We start from the raw sequence: 20,626 nt of genomic DNA, 5'->3' as shown, positions 1-20,626 counted from the left end.
TGCAGGGTGTGCTTTGAGATTTGCTTCACGGTTTTGGTATAATAAATTTATTTTCCCTTGCAGTTGTTCCCTTATGAAGTATTCATTTGTAAAGCATTACTTTTGTATACAGGACTGCTAAAAACCAATGGAATAGACATATTTGCTTAATAGTTTTATTCTTTTTTGCAGGTTCTATAATCATATTTCATCAACTGGTACAACAAAACATATTTCTATATAAAAACCAAAACAAAGAGGGCTTGTTGAGCTTGATGCATGGTAAATCTATTTGGTTTATTCTTGGTTTATTGTTAAATATTATATTGCATTTGTTTAAGCAGACATTGTGTATATTGTGATTTCTAGCATTCCACACACAGCAGCTTATTGTTGTGTCCTTTAAATATGAGAAATAAAAATGTTTTCAGTTTGCTATTTAAAAAAAAAAAAGAAAAAAGGAAATTAAGAAAGGGTACTGCTATATTACATGGCCCAGGAAATATTGGCAGCATGCTCTTTGGCTTTCATCCGTAGAACTGCAATGCTGGAGGACCTCCTTTCAAACTCCGGCTTGGTTTCAAAAGCATGTCCATTGGTTGCCCCAGAAAGTAAAGAGTCAGTGAAAAAATTATTGAGAGGCACGTGGCTGAACTGATTCTGGTGGTTTGAAAAGCCTGTGTAGCCAGAATCTGTCCGGGGTGAATGGGAATAAGGTGTCATACAGGAGGATGTATCTCGTGGCAGCATGCAGGAAGTAACCACAGAACCGCTAGCCGCATTCCCTGCCCACAGATTGTTCTGAATCTGGAACATATAAAATGAATAAGATTAAATTTAGATAGTTCATCTTTTGTTTTCTGCAATGCTTGGTTTGCTTTGCTTAATACGTCCATTATTAGTTCTCCTCTAAAACAAGCAACAAGTAATTAACTAGTTCTCTGCAATCATATTAGAAAATACCATGAAGACATTACTTGAGTCAAAATACTGGATCATTCACTTAAGAGCAAGGACTGCTGAGTCATATTCCTTGCTCTGTCATCCATCTGCTCTGTGGCTCTATCCTGAGTGTTTACCATCGAACCTCAGGATGCCATCAGCCCAGCCAGTCAGTAAAAATAGTGGAAGCACACAACGGACTTCAAAGAAAAGGTGTCAAAATAGTGTACAATGTCATAGCCGCTTTCACCGTAAAAGCTTCTCCTCATCAGAATTCTTTCTCAGTGTAATGGTAGGAAATGATATAAAAGGGTGAACTAAACAAACCAGGATTTCTCAAATGGCAAAGCCCAACAAGTATTTGCAAACTTAAATATGGAGAAGCCTTGCCTAATTACTTTAAGACAAATGAATCCATAAAATACAGGCATGGTTGATAATACATCCAAGAGTTTTTCCTAAAGTTGTTTCAAAGATGGTTTTAAGATAAAAATTCTTTTCATGATGTTTTTATACGAAATTATACTTGAGGGTATTTCTGTTTCAGCTCTCAGCCCTAACTGGCTGCACTGTGCGTCCCTGGAAAACGTTGCATGACAGACTAGGAGACAAACTTTGTGGTTACCAGCAATGTCTGCTGAAGATCTGGAGTAACCACGTATTCAAGCTTTGATGTGTAATGCCTTCTATACTTGGCAGTCACTTAAAGCTTCATTCTGAGTCTCAGGCCTTCTCCTATCGTCTATGTATAGATGCTATTTATGGGTAGGTATTTTTCACTTATTTGTTACTAGATGACCAAACGGAAAGATTTTCAAGGTCTAGCACAAGTCAGCCCCTGTCATTATCTCAGACATTATCTGTCCATTCTTTCATTCCTCCTCTACTCATTTTGCTTTAATCAAACTTCACACTCAGCAGCTGTCCTTCTGTCTTTTTAAACTCTATTTCTCTGTCAGTACTGTATGGATACAATTTCTGATATACTTCCTCAGTCATTTCTGACTTGCACTCACCATTGTACAAAAGACAGCTTTATATTTCTTCTTCACTTTTACTTATATTTCTTTCCTGAATGCTGGTTTGTTTTTTTTTTTAAATGTGCAAACATAATGATACAAGACATTTGTAACCCTCATTCACAGTACAGAACTTCTCAGCCAGTAACTATGTCAATTTCTTTTTGTTTTACTTTGCTAAATTTGTCTTCATCATAAAAAAACTGTTGTCTGTTCAGTATATCATTGCTCTGATGCACTGGGATTGAGCCCACATGTCTTTGTTCTCTGCTATACGTTGAAGTAATTGCAATTACTCTTCAGTTAGCACTGTAAAGTGAATTCCCACTTCAAACTTAATTTTCCCTTCATGTTTCAAATCCATAGACAAAGGAATTTTGGCTTTAAGATATGTAGGTTATCTCTCTAGCTGAGTGATTTTTTTTTCTGCCAAATAGAGGTCAGGGGAAGTAATGAATTATGACAGACACACAGAATGAAAACATGTTTCTAATGCTGAGTTGTTTTTTTCCCATTGTCCTATTACTTTGCAACAACACATACCCACCAAACCACCAAAAAGCTAAAGAGATAAATTATGGTTCACTGAACTCATCTAGCTGAGATCTAGTGCAGATAGCAAGGATGAGATAGAGTCTTATTTTAAAAGTTAATATTTTGAACAGTTGTACTAGCAGGGGTCATCAGGACCTGACAAACTAATTTGGGCTCCTTGGCAATTTCAGCAGCAAAAAAAGAACCTGTCAATGCTCCATTTTGGTTTCCTGCAGAAGGATGAGGAAAAGTCATGGTAGAAGCACGTCTCCCCAAACTCCTGGTCTGCCCAACTCCTTGTTCACGCAGACGTGCATACGTACAGGCACACACACACTTCCACACCCACACACGTGAATGCAGCTTGCCTTTACACACACACACACAAGCGCACACACATGCACAGCTAGTTGGGCACACCTCAGGCACCTGCTCCTGCATATTTTAGGTGGTCTGCTGGGAGGTAATGGAGGGAATAAGGTGCCCAGGGAAGGATATCAAGGGTTTTTTCCTCCTTCTTTTGGGCCTCCAAAGATCTACAGGAGGAAAGAGACCCTAGTGAGAGTTTCAGAACTTTCCAGCTCCCATCCTTCCCTCGTCCCTTCAGCAGTTTTTAGAAGACACTCAAACATCAGCCCACAAGAGATCCCCCACATTATCCGCAGCTGCCTTATTACTCCTTAATTAACCCACCTGAGCCGGTTTTGACTTATAATCAGACAAATTTTCTTTTGATCTTCAGAGAACAGGTTGTTTATCTGGGGATTAAAGAACATATCTTATCTGGACCTATTTGAACCACTGTCTTGCTTATGAAAGTTTGTTGCATTCAACCACACAGAACATTCCCAAAGAGAGAAGTACATCTCTTATGACTCAGGATTCGGGGATTCCTGAATGTCCTATTGCCTGGGAGGTTTCTCAGGTCATAGTACAGATTTACAGAATATGACAAGAAGGAAACAAGAGACCTTGAAAGAGCTGGAAACTATGGTAGTTAAGTGTACGGCAACTGGGAAGTCATCCACTAAGACTGACAAGGCTTACTGCCTTCTCAGAATGAATGAGTTTGGAGCCACATAATATGTGATTAGAGAACAGAGGAGAGTAGTAAAGAAGATAGCAGCTGAAAGCCTGTAAGATCCAGAGCGTATCTCCATTTTGCTTGGAAGCCCAAGCTGCACACATTCTGTCTTAATCATGAACTGGGAAAATCGGAAACCCTGTCATCCATACAAAAATCATTTTTTTTTGGGGGGGGGGGTTGTTTTGTTTTGTTCAGGAACACTAGAAACTTTTAATTGTACTTTATTGTATTTCGTGGTTACATATATGTTTCTTGCAGCAGCAGTGACAGATTAAGCCACTGTTGGGGTTTTCTTTCCCTTTCTTCCTGCAAAACAAGTCACCCATTCCTATTTCCATGCTGTTCCATTTCAGTTTGTTTTGCTGGTACAACTCTTGACTGAATTGAAACAGGGAGCTGATACAGCTAAAAAAGAATCTGCGGCAGGGAATATATATATATGTACACATATATATATCAAACACATGCACACAGAACCCCATTCTTTTTGATGGTATTTCCAAGCCAAATGGTTAGTCTCAGAACCTTCACAACAGGATAAATTTGCCCAGGGACAGACTAGTTCATCTATGCAGCGTTTAATACAGGAGCTAATTCTGAAGGAGCTCATCATCTCCAAAGCTAACTCACATGCAACAAAGTCTCATTTATCTGACTTACTAAGATTTCTTTCTAAGAAATGCTGTGCCAAATGCTGCAGTCACCCAGGCTGCACAGATATAATTATGGAAAGAATATTCCCCCAAAAAATCTGTTTAAATAGAAACAAGCACGAGTTTGCCTTTAATACGGTCATGATGGGAAGACTTCAAAAGGTTCAGAAGCTCAGTTTGAAAGTGCCCAATAACCTATGTGGTCTGGAGGTATCACAAAATCACTCTTTCCTTCCATATTTCTAGTAGTTTGGTTTGCAGTAAACTTTTAGTACCACCGATTTTCCTGATATTTTTATCCTAGTCAAATCTCTTTCAATTTAACTTCAGTAAGATTGCACAGGTGTAAATGAGAACAGAATTCAGCTGCAAATCCTAAAACATACCAATGTCTTGTTGAAGAAATATGTGAACAAGCTATTCATTCCTAAAACTTTCAAAGGGATGGTCTAGGTTTCTTCCTTAGAGGGAGGAATCCAAATTAGTAAACTTAACTTCAGAAATGCCACAAGATGCTAGGAAAACTGTACATCTTCTCTCATGAGACAGTTATGCTTTTCAAAAGAATGCTTCAGTCATATCGGTTTTCTATTCATTTTAGTTGGTTGAGTGACTTGACTTTTGATATTAGGTTTTCATTTCTTAGCAAGGACTTACAACATAAATATCTTGTAGTGAAATTTAGGTGCAGAAGGTATTCCTGTATTAAAAATAAATACAGTAATGTTTTACAATAAGTCAAAATTATCAGACCTTCTTCTGGTATGTTGGAAGGAAAAGGGACATTATGTACATGAATTTAAAGAAAATATTTTTCCTCTTAAACTCTTGTGTGATCCATGAACTATATAAAAGGCAATTCAGAGGCTGTGAATGAGGCTACACATACAGCACATCTCTGGTTTCTGTTAACATCACAAACAACTTGAGCTTTGCTCTTGTGGTTACCATGAAATTACCAGAGCCCTTCAATATATTTACCTACTGTATGTTTTATACACACACACACGCACACACACCCTTCCCAACAGCAAAAAAGAAGTAGGATTTCATAGCTGTGACAAGAACATAACTGGAGAGTTATGGTTGTTAACATGGTTATGATATCATTTCCTAAGCACATGACCTTCTGCTTGACACTGCAGAAGAACATTAGCTGAGGTAATTGGTCATCCCACTTGGTGTCATTGCTTTTTTTCTGTTAAAATTTCAAACTCCTAGAGTTTCAGCCTTCTTACACAGCACCTGGAGAAATCACATAAACTCAAATCTCCAAATTTTCTGAGTTTTACTCTCACTTGCCCACCTTTGGTTATCCCAACGCCAAATGTCTTGACTCATGCTGTTTGAGTCACCTGCCTAACCAGACTGTAATCTGTTTCCAACAAACACACATGTGAGCACGTGCAGCTTCTATTTCAGTGGACATATGGTTTAGTCTTTCACATGGGAAACAAAATGTTAACCTCTTTTAAGATCTCTAGATATGAAGTAATAAGTTATTATTGTTGTTATATTACATAATATGTGTTATGATATATTATGTTACGTTATATGGTGTTATGATTACTCTAGTACATAATTAGAAACTCTACGTTGACTCTGTTTTCAGGATGTTCCTGGGCATTGCAAGGGAGACAACACTGGCACTAACCGAAAGGTTGAGAATTTACCTAATTACAGAAAACGTATGGATGTCAAAGAAACTCATTTGCTAATTTTTTGTCACTCCTTCTCTTTGTGTGAAACAACAATCCTTGCACTGCCAGAAAACATCAAACCTGTGCTTGCACAAGGAGCTACTTTAGGCAGATTAAATGCAATAGCTGTTAAACTGCTCAAAACTGCTAGTTTACAACTCATGATCTGTAGGCTGTTCCTAGTCCATCAGCACAATTAATTTGGTCTGTCACTCGATACAGTATTTTTTCTGGGGACCTCTTAAGAATATCCAAATTATGGGCACAGTTTTGCCTGGACTTCCCGAGTTTGCAGATTCACAGGTTCTCAGAATAATTTAAACCGAAAAGGACCTCTGGGATTATTATTCCAAATCCTTACTCACAGCTAACTTTGCATTTAGGTCAGGTTACTCAAGCCCTATCCAGCCAAGTTTTGAGTAGCTCCAGCTACAGAGATTCAATAACTTCTACAAGTAACTTGTTCCAAGGCTTTACCACTCTTCACCACCATTGGATTTTTTTTCCTTTATATCTAGACAGAATACTTCTTGGTGTGATTTGTGATCATTTTATAGGAGCCATTGGACCTAATGAACATGTGAAGATCATCTGTACTGTATTGGGTTCAGGTGCACATGTGAGAGCTGCAGCACACCATTTTCAGATATGTCCATAAAGTGCAAGTTGTCCCTTGGTAGTGAGAGGCTTAACGCTTCAGCTCTAAAATATGTGATAGACCCATTCAGTCCACGTTTAGGCCTTACATATGGTGAACAAAATAAAAATCTTTTAATTTGATTCCATGCTTAACAAATGTGCTAAGGTGCAAAATAATGCAGGATTCAAAAAGTCATTAAGCTTTCATTCTTTTACGGGATGTTTTGCAGATAAACTTCTCCCTGCTGCAATCTCAGGGCCAGTTACAATAAGAATTAATTATATTTCACATCTATGATACAGTTAAAGACAGAATTTAATAATTTGAAAAATACAATTCAAAAGAAATAAATAATTTTCCTTATAATTAAGCCCCAGCTAAAGTCACTCACAGACGTAAAGAAATACATGTTTCACGAAAAAAAAAATAATAAACAACAAACTGAACATTGAGACTGTGAGGAGGACCACATACAGAGATGGTTTAGAACCAAGAGAAAATAGAAGCACAGTGCACAAACTACGTTGTGTGGAACAGACACCACCCAAAAAGATTAGAAGTGTTCTTCTTGTTGGAAGATCAGCCACAGCAGCGCAACAGTCAGCACATGTGCAGCAAGCAGCACACCATGCAGGTGGTGGCCCAGCCTGAGCTCCACACTGTCACAGCTAGACAGCATGAGTATGTGACAAAACTTCTTTGAAGCTAGCTCAGATGTGTCTACCACATCTACTCCTACTTAATCAGTGTACCCATAGCCTTAATGAACTATTGTGATTAACTGTCATTTATATGTCTACTACAGTTAAAAGAATTTTTAAGTCATATAACATGTGGTGTGTAATATATGCCATATGAAAGATTTAATTGGAGCATGTAACTTTGATTATTGCTAATGAGAATTACCCATATGTACTAAGGCTAGAACAGAACTGTAATGATGATCCAAGGCCTTAGTACATAACACATGTATACTGATACCATTTCTACACTCTTTGATTGCCAAAACAAATCATGTGATGCCATGCTGTTCAACATATTTAATTTGATTTATCAGTCTGGTGGATGGAATGTAAACTTCAGCCTCTTCCTTCTTCTATTTTTGAGATTTCAACCTTCTCCCTTCTGTCTACACCTTCTGTATCACTCCAGTTCCCATACCTTTGAAATGCTTTTGTCTCCTCAGGATTCCCACCTGCACTAGGCTGGGTTGTTCCACCAAAGAAAAAAATTAAATTCAGTCCTATCCAAAGCAAAAGAAGCAAACAGTACATTTCACATGTGATAGTAGAGGGAAAGTATAATGGTGTGACAGGTTAAACCCCTTCAAAGGAACTTGGAAGAACAATGACAACAAATGAACTAGACTCAAGGAACAAGCAAGACGAAAAGATATAAAGTATGGAAACAGCCTAGGTGGGGCAAAAATGTTGACCCTTATATCTGCTTTTCAAGAATACAATTTAACATTTATTTACCTATTGATGCACTTACTTACATTTATAAAGAAAATATCTTTATAAATTTAACACATACAGGGAAAGTTGGAGGTCTGTATGATAGTAGTGTAGGCTTCTGATCAAATTTCACTCTCGTGTGTGTAAATAAGGAGGGGATAAAAATGAAATTTTGTCTCAGGTTTTTTGGTCCCTTGTTACTTCTTATATTTAAACATTCAATCTGACAAGGTCAAGTAGCCTTTTGTAACATTAGCTTCCTCACTAGGCATAGGACAGCAAAAGCAGTCAAGACCAATAAGGTAAAAGAGCAGCACAGGGCTAAGCAACCTTTTTATTGTTCCTCTCCCAACACAATATATAGATCCATCTAAGATAACTATAAATGTCTGCAGCTGAACCTGATGTCTTAGGCATCAGAGAAAAAAAAAAAAAGCATTTCTAGAGATCATCTTACCTATTTTATACCTTATACTTCAGGAAGATAAAACTTAATTGACCGGATTTTCACCAACTTTAAAGGCAACCCATTTCTGGCATAAAGGTCCCTTTGGTTAAGTTTCCTAAACATAAATGTCTAATATTTATCTGACCACCAACTGCCTCCCCTGAAGGGTGCATCCTTCTGGTAAGTCCTGTTCATCAGCCCTGTAACTGTGTCTCCGATATCCTAAGACATCTTTAGTAACACTAGACACCGTATTTAGGTGACTGAATCAAGTACTGCTTGTTTACTAACATTTGCTCAGATGAGTTGAAGTAAATGTCTCCATGAAGTGAATCTGCATTCATTTCCCCACTGTTGTTAAGCTGCCTCTTAGCTTTCATGCCATCAGCAAAATATTGCTAGTTAATGAGGCTCAAAGTGTCTGGGATAAGAGTTTTAACCAGCGAATTGTTTTCTGAGTGTGCTTAAGATGACTTAGAACACAAAGTGTTGCATCTGCAAGAGAAACTTGAAGCTTAAACACTGAAACTAATGAACCTGAAACCTTTTACTAAAATGAATGAAAAGTACTGTATATAATATTTTCCTAGAAAAATCTAATTTTCAACATAATGTCAAAAGTTAAATATTTCATCTGAGTGAAAACTTAACAACATTGTGATATTTTTATTGTTAAAGCCTAAAAAACCCCATGTGAATAACAGATGATTGTCCTGGAATATTGTACTAACTGTCCTCCTCTGCAATCCAGGTGTTGCCAGTATAATTAATAGAAGAGGTATGTGTGCAGAATTTGGACAGTTTAGGAGATGGTGAACTTCTTGGCAACCAGCTGAGCAACTATTTTGCAACAATAAGCAACACCTAAAGTCAACATACTGTAAAAATAATTAAGGTCAGACTGAATTAGCAAAGCAAATAATTACAATCTAAGGGGGAAAAAAAGTTTATTACTATTTTGAAGATGAAGATGTGTAATTTAATAGCAAAATTAGACTGGATTAAAAATTGGGGTTTGACCAGACCATCTCCAGAGGTCCCTTCCAACCTCAACTATTCTCTGATTCAGAGCCAGCCTTCTATCTGAAATAAGTTGAGAAGATAAATTTCCTCACAGGAAGACCTTGCAGGTTTATATAGTCACACAGTGCATAGCAGCATCATGTTATTAATTTGTACTTGATGAAGATAATTGGTGAAGAGACTAAGCAGGGGTCTCCATACCCTCTGTTGACTGCAAAAGGAATTGATGTTTCTGCTGGAATGTGAGTGGGATATCTGTTTTATGAACATATCCGTGGTGGGGCTCAAAACAGAAATCTTCAGACTGCAAATTCATATAATGCACATCAGAAATTCACGTTTGTTCCTGTTCCTTCTGCCACACAGCAGTAAATACCTCAGCTTGATTTCATCCTTTTTCAACATTCATGCTATATTTTATGCCAGCAACAGAGAGTCTATTTTCCCTCATGTTAATAAAGGCTTCATAAAAAAGCTCTAGTGATCTGTGTTCCACAATCCTCAAGAAAAACTATTTACTTAAAAGTATGGCAAAGATTATCTAATATTTACTGATGTCAGTGTCACAATAAGAATGCTTGTACACAGAGGTGAAAAAAAAAAGAAAAGAAAAGGGTAAAAAGGATATTTGGTTTCTTTTCTTGCATTAACTACACTGAAATAATGGAATTGTTTGGGAATTTGCTCTATATAACATTAAAACCAAACATGCAGATACCAATTTTAAATACCTCTTTCTGCCTGAACTGTGGGATAGATTAATGAGTTTGTAGCAAGTCAGGTACTGCATATTTATTTTACATAAGTGAGTCACTTATAAATGGACACCTAGTTCAAAAGGTATGAATGTAGTGATGTTAGTGATCATTATGTTTTAATACAGATTTTCATTGTCTCAAGCATTCTCACTGGAAATGTTATGTATATGATACAGACATGGTTCTACTGAAGATGAGGATTGAAGAATGTGAAACTATGAAGAATTACCACCAGGAGAGCAAGAACGTGAAATTGCATTGACTGTTCCGTGATAATTGCCTGGATACCTATTCATATTCCAGCATACAGCAACGCAGCCACCTTCTTCACTAAAGAGTAAGACGCCTTCTTTTTATCATGTAGCCAAACTATGCAGGCAAGCGCTAAACTGGAATAGCCAATGTAAAGTGGACTCACACCTTCATTTAGGTCCTTGTTCCTGTTCGTGAAGTGCAGTACAACACAACACAATTTTCTTGTGCGGGTAACCAGACTCAATTACATGTTTGTGTCTCTCTGTTTACCTGCAGTGTGTTAGTCTGTGATTGTAGGTGAGTACTACATATTTATGTTTACGAATGACTATACATTTTATATTTCTACACATTCTAGCGATGCTTTATTTAAGGTTACGGTACCAACATTTCCATTTCAATCTCCTGTTTTTAAGAACATATAAATTAATAACAGAAAGTTTTGCTAGGCTGAAACTTAGTTGTGCCATCAGCCTCGGAAAGATGGTTTTTAACAAATTTGTAAATAGAAATGCAATTAATTCACTTGTCATTTTTAACAATATGAAAGTATAGAATTTATATTTCATTGGGTTTAGATTTTTGTGGATGGTATTCTCCTATAATTCAAAAGTGTTTCTTTTCAAGAAAACATTAATTTTAGGACAACAGTTTTAAGTGCTTACCAATGACTGGCATTATTCCATTGTCTTATGCTAATGAAAGTTCTGTCGATTGGGAAAGTTTGTAGATGAACTCCTACTAAAAATACAAGATGACCTTGGAGACACAAAGTTTAGTCTAGAGAACTGAATCAGGGACAGAAAGCCCAAAACTTAAGTACTATTCCTCGCATCATGTCTTGTGCTAAATCTGAAAGGCCCTCAAAAGATACTTGAACACCTTGAGTGAGGTCTGTGAGTGACTGTGCATCTATGTGTCTCTGTGAATCTGCCTAGGAGTGTGTAAGGTCTTTTTGCACACCTCCCCCTAGGCAGGTGTCAAACAAGTATTGTGTCCTACTTAAACACAGACTGTATCATGCAGTGGTTTCTGATGTAATTGGAGCTAATGCACCATTACGTTACAAAATAAAAGCAGGCAGACTGGTAAGTGCCACCAGATCCGATAATGGTTGTGCCCATGTTGTGAGCTGCTGGAACACAAGCCAGCTCTGACCCAGGCACCAAACCTAATAGCATGCAACCTCCTCAGAGGTAGAGCACTTTAAGCTGGGTAGATGACACATGGACCCGAGGCCTCTGGTTCAAAGCTAATCACATTCAGCCAACGCAGAGCACGACCAAAGCAAGCTCACATAGACATAGCCAGTAATTTTTTTTTTTTTTTTTAATTTGAGTATATTCCTAAGGCTGTCACAGACCCTGTTACCTAATGAGCTAGGAGAACACCAGGACACCAGCAGTGGAAGGAGTCTATCACAGGAATAATCCATACGAAGATTTTTGCTTTGCATGGTCCTTTTTTTGTTGTTTTGGTTTTTTTTTTAAATTATGTGGTAAAAGCGATGAGAAGCTAGAGACGTGAAAAACAATGGCTTCAGAATAAAAGTATTCAATGTACTAAAACAAGCAAGCAGAAAAACAATAGCAGAGAGTGAGGCAAGGCAGTAAAGCAAAGGACTAGAGAAAAGAAGCAGAAGATTATGATCTTATTACACAGTATACCTTACTATATACTGACGGAGAACTGAAAAAGAAAAAAAATTAAACAAACTACTACTGTCCAAGAGAGCTTTATTATCTCTCTACCTCCCCCTCCCAGCCATATACATTCAATTCTGATTGTACATGGCCATAATATGATTTCATGCTAGTAGAAGACTTGTTGTATTCAGTTGTCTATTGAGGTCCATATAGAAATGGTGCATGTTTGATGTATCAGAAGGAAGTTGCCTAGAGATCACATACTTTGTGCCTTATCTTACTAAAGCATACAACACCAGAGTTGTTAAGACAGTTGTGCCTGTGAATATAAATATTATTGCGGTCAAAATTACATCATTCCTGTCAATATCAATGGGTCTAGACTTCATCCAGAATTTGTGTGTGGACCTAAAAGTGATTAAAATCCCCACACAGTTTTCTGTGCCAAAAAGACTTAGCTGCACAACCATATTGCCAGCCATTCTCAGCACATAACTTATGGAAAACGCCACAGCTCCCTAGATTTTTTTTTTTTTAAATACTTGTATTTTAAGAGTTAATTATTCATATTGGATGTCAGAACTATTGTTCACAGTGGCAGGTCCTGTCAACGTGTCTAAAGAACACAGAAAGCTAAACACAGGAAAGTCTTCATGCATCTTCTGTGCACATGTGTGCCTAAGGATGGAAGAGAAGGTACATGTAGAACCAAAGTACTACTTGGTCTTTACCATACCTGCGGGTAGCTGTCAGTCCTTGGAAGAACAGATATATCATAGGTGGCAGCAAAATGGCTCTTAGCTTGCTGGATCTGACCATAGCGTTCTCTTTTCCTCCATTTTGCTCTTCGATTCTGGAACCAAACCTGTAGCGTATGAGGAAATAATCATCAAGGTAAACTCAATTACATACTGCGTAAAGAGTTTTAGAAAAAAGCCAAGAGATTTTTGACGGTAGCTTTGAAAAAATTCTGTTTATCTAAGAAAGGGAAGTTCTCTGCCTGAGGATGAATTTTTTGCAGTTTCAATCTTCTCAATGTCAGACCTGCTTAAGTTATTTCTGGCTATTTTAAAAGTAGATATTATTTCCTTTCTAGTGTCTAAAAAAAAAAAAAAGCAGAGGAGAGATCAATCAAGTCTGTCAGGCAGTACTAATTTTGACAAAGTTCAGTTCTGTAGAGGAAAATCACCAAGTAGCAGCAAGTCAAATTATAAAGAAACTTTCTCTTAATTTCACATGCCAACTGACTTGATATGACTACCTATGATCTGCCTCCTAGAGGTATACAAAATCTTTGTCAAATGAGTTAATGAAAAGGCAGGAAGAGCTGGCACTAGGACAGAAAAGGTTTCTCTAAGGCTAACAGAGCAGGGAGATAATAAAAAATCATGAGATCACAGACAGTTTTAAAACTATTGTGGCATTTTTTCACATTTGCATTAGGCAATATCTATGTTTCTGACAATGGAAAACTAAAGAATGGCACTTTATGTTTAGACTATGAAATAATTTAGACCTGAAACAATGCCTTCTTGTCAACTACAAGCTATTTTCTTTATGCTAAAATAACCTCTGGACTGTTCTGTAATATTTTGAGTGCTGGATGTTATCTCAAAACCTATTATATGCACATTTCTTGCTGTGACTGATATCTGTCATTGTCCTGTGGTCTTTAATTTTTATTTTTTTTCTTTCAAACAGTTTAGTTTGGCTAAGACTTATTTTGATGAATTAAAGGGATTTCTAAGAAAAGTAACTGTTCCTGTATGAAAGTAACATTATTCAACTAAGTCTTTATTGTTCAGCTATGAGCAAACTCATTCCAACTCTTTTTAAAGAAGTCACACTACTTACAGAAACATTTTTATTTTTTTAATGGAAACGGTGCCATTGGTTAGTCTTCTTGCTAAATGGATTGTGAATCCATTTGGATAGATACATACATGAATAGAATTTTTTTTGTTGTTGTTATATAGACACTGCCTGTGAATCCTATTTCAAGGGATATTTTCTGATCCCTGATGGTGGGATATTTAAAATAACACTGTTTGGTTTATTATTCAGTTTTTGCCTTGATCTTTGGAGAACTCAACTGTCCTTTGATGCTGTTTAAGCAACCAGGGCATAATTTTGCTCATTTTAATTCCCAAGGACTTGTTGAAAATTTAGTATGTGCAATCTTTTAAAACGTACTGGGCAATCAAAGCAAGGCCCATGCATGTAACTGCTGAGCGTATATTGTCAGGGACCTTGTTGGTAAATTTGTATTATTTATGATGCCTGAGGTTCAGCAAAAAAGAAAAGAAAAGGAAAGGGAAAAAAAAATTCTCCTGTCTCCACAGGAGGCATCAAGAACACGCTAAGGGAATTTAGTAATGAGGCTCTTTCATTGAAAAAAGACCTTGACAATCTCCTTAAAATGGGTGCCAATTACTTCACTGACATGCAGCAGGAAAGAGAACAACTTAGATAAATTAGGTTCAGGTTGGCTCTCTCTGCATGTATGCAGGACAAATATTAAATTGGATCTTGATGAAATGGCGGTGAAGGGAAATGTGGGTAAGGTATCCAGCTGATCACTCTGCTAAACTAAATCAAACAATTTGCTTGAATTTATAGTAACTAAACGAGAAAAAAAGCACACATTTTTTTCCTTTGACAATCCCCCAAAATGTTTCTGTTTACATCACTTTACTAGAAACTGACTCTTGGCAGAGATAAAGTAACCATTTGCCTCCACAAAGCAATGTAAAAATCTGCTGCTTGTTATCCTTGAATTGCCAGATGCTTGCCTCTAATGATGTAAGGCCTTTTAAATTGCTTAATCTTGTGATGGAATACTGTTGCTACTCTGGATGAAAATGATCACCATTTCCTTTCATATTTAGCATATGAGAAATGCAAAGATCGGTTATCTTTTAAGAAAGGGGAGAACATGTTTAAATAAAATAGATATTCTGTGAAAGTCTGGTGCAGACATATATGTTTTCACATCTACTCTCTTATTTTTAATAGTTTTACCATATGAAGCTTCTAAAACTTAGGAAAAAATGTGATAAAAAGTTTGTTGACGCATGTTAGTCCAATTCTCCACTTCATGTTCTGACAATTTATTCTTGAAGTAGTTCTCATTATTCCAGAATTATGGAAATGTAAGAAGAGTGTTTAACATTACGCAAGTTTTTTGCTTTTGTTTTTTGGGGGGTTTTTGGGTTTTTTAGGTCAAGATTAACTCCTAATGAATGGAAGTCATACTTGGAAAACTGTACCAAATTCAGAGGGAGAGGGATTGCACAGAGCCTGAAGAGTTAAAAGCCACTGAACTAAATTCCATCGGCATCACTGATATTGTATCGATATAACTGACACACAATTTTGGACTCTTTTCCGATGACAACAGTGAGTATGCTGCCTGGTTGAAGAGACATGAAAAGAACAGTTCTTTATAAAATTAATTAGCTGAGTTAATTTCTGAAAGTGATCCTGGTTTAATTGCAGTTGTATGCATGTGCACCGACGTCTATTTCTTTATATGCATGTGTGAGTATGTGTTTAATTACAAGTTGTGAAGTTGTTATCATATTCAAGTCACTAAATTAAAAAAATTAATCCCAGTCTATAAGAATCGACAGGACTGCTATTCCCTAAATTGAAATGATGAGTATTACCAGAATGGAGAAGATCTCTAAAAATAGAATCAACTCACAAAATGCAGCTCACACCCTTTTCTAAGGGAAGATGTCTGAATGGGGGAAGGGCTGCATTTCCTGGATATTTAGCTTCTTTTCTCACCATTACACATCCAAAGCCATAAATATTGTTGAGATTACTGTACGAGCACATACTGAATGAATCAACTTTGTATTCAGTTAAGATACTCAAATACTGCACTAAGTGGTCAACAGTATGTTTCATTCCAAAAATTAGAATAACATGATCGGTCGGTTATGCAAGTTTAAAAACGGGCAGATGTACTTCCCAATTTTGTGATTTTTAAGCTCATTCCATACAACAGAGATGAAAGGATTACCTCCTTGCTCTACACAAACACACACGCACACATATATATATTTATACACATCTATATATGTGCAGTTTCACTACATACTCATTGGATCTGAACAAGGAATGTGATTATATTTTAGATTGTACTTTTCATGCCGTAACACACACAGAATCCTCTGCGGTCGAGTTCTACATCGTCAACAGTCTAAACTACACGCTACATATCTCTCTAATGGGATCTTTACACGTAACACTTTATGTATTCACTGCCTGGAAATCTGACAGTAAAACAAGACTACTGGAGATCAAGACTGCTTTACTATTGATGTAGTTTTCTCATCCTTTAAACAAGTTTCTAGAACAGCAACACGAGCTATTTAAAAAAATAACAAGTTATTTTAGTACTGCAGCATAACAGTTCATATCCATAAAGAAATAAAGCAAAACAAGCTATTTACTTTAGCTTTATGGGCTTTTGTACAATCCCCAAGAGTGTCATTTACCAGTTCCTACAATGCACAACTTGTCATGGAAATGCTGAAGTTTGGTTCCTACCTGGACTCTGGCCTCAGTGAGCTCTGTTCTCAGAGCTAGCTGTTCTCTTACATAGACATCAGGGTAGTGAGTTTTCTGGAATACTTTCTCCAGTTCCTCCAGCTGCAAACTGGTGAAAGTTGTTCTGTGTCTCCTCTTCTTACTGCTGGAGACATTGCTGTCACACTTATCGCCAAGTTCATCCAGTTCCCCCTTCTCCTGCATCCCTTTCACCGGAGACATCCTGAGATTGTTGCAATTGTCCATGGGCCTGTTCAGGTCTGTGTGAAGAGGCTGTCCTTCCACTTTAGTAATCCCATAGTTCACTGTACACAAGGTGGGGGATGGAAATAACCGGTTAAAGGGGGGGGCTTTAGATTCTAGAGTTCATATAAAACACAAGGAACCAGATTTTATCTGGCTGTGTATTTCTATATGAGATCGTGGAAGAGGAATCTGTAATATTAACCACAGACAGAGTAAAAGTATTACATCGCATTGAATTTTCACTGAGAATTGTATCACAAAATATCATCTAAAATCTTTCCGTGTAAGGGGACTCCGTGAGAGTACTTGAATATTTTTACTCTGCCACTAAAGTGGTTAACAATCCATGAAATGAGCTTCAACTAGAGTTGCACAGATAAGGAATCTTAGCCCAAAACAGATTTTCATATAAGTGGCATAAAGCTATTGACAAACGTGCCTTTAAATTTGGAAGCAGATGTAAAAAAACTCTATTTCTATGAAAATACAAAATAACTGTGAAGTAAACTAAATAGCTGTAAACTGACAAACCAAGAAGCAATGAAACCGAAAATTAACTTCACTTTACAAATGCAATAGATTCCATATACCTTCTCTTGGATTTGTAGAGTGGAATTGTTTCCAATTAACTTTGTTATGGTTACAAAATACAGAGAGTTTCTGCAAAATGTTAACTTATTAAAAAAGATCGTTTCATATACTTTGTATAAGGATTGCAGGAACTATTTGTCTTTAGGTAAAATCTGAGTGGTAGAGATAAGAAATATTTCTCTGTAGCTTCTTAATAAGAAATGAAAACATTTCCTATTTTTTTTTTTATTTTTACACATCTCACATCATTGAAGAAGTCATGCGATATGTTACAGGATTCAAAAAGGTTCGCTTTCTTTTTTTCTCTCAGAAACAGGCAAAAAAAAGTTTAAAACTCTATTGAAATTAAAATCTCCAAAGATGGCATGCAACATATGATAAGAAGCTTGCTTTGGGATTTTCTCACATTCTCAGTAATTTCTTTTCTTTCAGTCCGAGCTGATTTTAACCAAACACAATTTTTAGATACTTACCATCAATACATACATAGATAGGAAATGCCCCAAAGCCCCCAAGGCACACATTAAATGAGCTAATTAAGAAAAACTTCTACATATAAATCAATTTTCTGTAGTTTTTTTTAAGTTGCACTTGCAGAAATCTGTCATTATTTCTTAAAAACTGTTTCATACAAAAAGGATGTTGTAAAAAAATACTTCAATGCCTATATGAAGTAAGAAAATGTAAGATATTGTTAGTCTCGTTATCGCAGCTGATCTTAACCATGTTTTCCGATTCTGCTAGGAAATTTTTTTTAATTATTTTTTTCTATAGCTGATTTATATAATGTTGGAATAATAGGGGAAAATTAAATTGTTTCAAAAAATAAAACATTCCACATTCGCCTTGCCGATCAGCTAGAAAAAACCCAATACCTAACAGTGCTGTTTGAATTACCCGAGTCGTTTTCGCCCAGTATGAAGAATCACTGTTACACATTATTCAGTAACACAGCAAAAAGAACACACCGTCCTCGCAGAGCGTTATTTGAAAGAACCAAACGTGACCAAGTGACCTTCCGTTCCCACCCTGTAACGGTACCTCGCCGGCCGAGACCCGGACGTGCCCGGTGTGCCGCGGCCACCGACACCCGGGGCTGCCTTTTCCGAGGAAGTTGCCGGGTGAAAACGCCGCTGCCGCCGCGGGGGACGCCTCACGCCGGCCCCGAGCCTCGGCGCCGCGGGGAGCGGCCGGGGGGCGGCCGGCGACGGGGACGGGGACGGGGCCGCGGCCGAGCCCTCCCGCACCCGCCGGGCCCCGCCGGCGGCCGCCGCCGCTCCGACTCCGCGGCCCTCCCCCCGGTCCGTTCTCTCCCCCGCCGGCCTGTCGGTCCCCCGGGCGGGCGGCCCCGGGGCCGGGCGGGCTGTGCCTGCGTGCTCGGCGCTGCGCTTTCCGCGGCCCGGCGCTCCCGCGGTGGCGGCGGGGGCAAGCCGAGGGAGCCGGCCCGGGGCCGGCAAGGCAGGGCGGCAGCCGGAGGGGCAGCACTGGGAGGAAAAGAGTGCTTCGAAGTAGGCGATCGCCTTTTCCAGTTGGTGGTGGTGGTGGTGATGGTGGGTTTTGTTTGTTGGATTTTATATTATTATTATTATTATTATTATTATTATTATTATTATTATTATTATTATTATTATTATTATTATTATTATTATTATTTACTACTACCTGACAGCCCCTCTCATGCCAGAATGCAAAGGCTGCGCAGCTGCCATTGGTCTCCCCGGGCAGGCAGGAGAAGCCCTGGCCTCCCATGTACATCTCCAGGGAGAGCAAAGCACAGGAGGGAGAGTAACCCTGGGATGGCGACTCACCGTTGTTGTCCTGGCAGGGTGATGTCCTCTCCAGCCTCACATGATGCTCAGCCCTTTGCAGAGGGTTGAAGGCCTGCACGCATTTGCTCCCTGACGTTTTGCTATAAAAGGACTCATTGTCCAAAGTTTCCATAACGTGCTCCAAAGTGCCTCCTGCTCCCATGTAAAAGTCACTGTTCTTGCTCGGCTGGCTCTTCAGGGCAAACTTCTCGCTCAGAAAATCCATAATCATCTAAGGCTGCTTGAGAGCCTCTTCCCTAGACAGAGGCTGGACTGTGAGCAGGGGAGGAGGGAGAGTGGGTGAGTGGATGGGAGGGAAGGAAGGAGGGAGGGAAAGACGTTCAGAGCTCAGGGAGCTGTTTTGCCTCTGAGCCTTTGATTTGTCTTGTCTTGAAAGGGGGAACCCGAAGTTGCTTTTATATCTTGAAGCTCAGCAGGGCTCCTTATGCAACCTCCCATTTCTAATGAATATGAAAATAGGCAAGCAGCGTAACTCCACCCCAGGTCCCCCAAGACCTAATCCCAACACAGGAGGGAGTTCCAGGCCCATTTTCGACAGACAGACACATTTCAGACAGACAGACATACACAGGCATGCGAGTAGGCTGAGGGGAGTCGGGGAGGGAGAGAGGACACATGCAAAGGACACTTTCCCTCTGCAACATATTCACATTTCTCCAGGGATCCTGGAAGAGAGAGTAATCCCTCGCTTCCCTCCCTCGCCCCCCAGGTCCCCGAGAGGCTTAGAGCAAGGTAATTTCAGGGGCACATACCCTCAAGTAAAGGATCTTCTTTAATCAATTTGACTGATTCCTCGGTAGCTTCAGTCCTGTTCTCTGAAGCTGTAAAATTAAGAACCGGTGCTCCTTCTTTATTAAACAGCTCAGAAGTTTGGTCCTAGAGTTAAAGAGAGAAAGAAATATTATAGGTGGTTGTGTAGCAGGAATGGAAAATATTGGAGCTTAAAACTAGAAATCTCTCACATCAGAAACCTGACTAAAAGAGAATTTGGCTATCAAACAGACCTCCAGTCTGCCTCTGTGTGTGCAAAGCACTTAAAACGAGTCCTTTATTTTAAACCTCCTGAAGTATTATCACTACCGACTTGGGGAAAAAAAAAAGTTTCTAAATGAAAGTATTAAAACAGAGTCTTAGGTAATAAAAAGAAAAAGAAATGAGCCATATAGGCATGCATTCCTATGGATATTGAAAAAACGCGTGGTTTTCACCCAAAGTGTGAGCTTTGAAGTGTTGAATTCCTTGGTCCTTTCGCACATAGA

The 20,626-nt window shown here is 38.4% G+C and overlaps 1 protein-coding gene across 1 annotated transcript; it reads right to left on the bottom strand.

Annotated features, from left to right (window-relative positions):
• Window positions 1-262: 262 nt before the first annotated feature.
• Window positions 263-19,578, bottom strand: ALX1 (ALX homeobox 1). Its single transcript, XM_054848285.1, has 4 exons — window positions 19,347-19,578; window positions 16,702-17,006; window positions 12,878-13,006; window positions 263-786 (listed from the first exon to the last, which is right to left on the bottom strand). The coding sequence occupies exons 1-4, from the start codon at window positions 19,576-19,578 to the stop codon at window positions 466-468; spliced, it is 987 nt and encodes a 328-aa protein (XP_054704260.1). The 3' UTR covers window positions 263-465.
• Window positions 19,579-20,626: the final 1,048 nt, after the last annotated feature.

Source organism: Grus americana, chromosome 1 (assembly GCF_028858705.1).
Source record: "Grus americana isolate bGruAme1 chromosome 1, bGruAme1.mat, whole genome shotgun sequence".
In the NCBI taxonomy this organism is placed as follows: domain Eukaryota; kingdom Metazoa; phylum Chordata; class Aves; order Gruiformes; family Gruidae; genus Grus; species Grus americana.
Note: the sequence above shows the minus strand (reverse complement) of the source record. Positions and strands in the feature narration are given on the sequence as shown.

Bases quoted from the DNA above. Each gene is read 5' to 3' on its own strand.
- ALX1 (XM_054848285.1), bottom strand. From the start codon at position 19,578: ATGATTATGGATTTTCTGAGCGAGAAGTTTGCCCTGAAGAGCCAGCCG. The intron at 17,007-19,346 runs GTGAGTCGCCAT...CCTTGTGTACAG, and splicing joins ACCCTGCCAGGACAACAACG to TGAACTATGGGATTACTAAA. The intron at 787-12,877 runs GTATGGTAAAGA...TATATGTTCCAG, and splicing joins GGACTGACAGCTACCCGCAG to ATTCAGAACAATCTGTGGGC.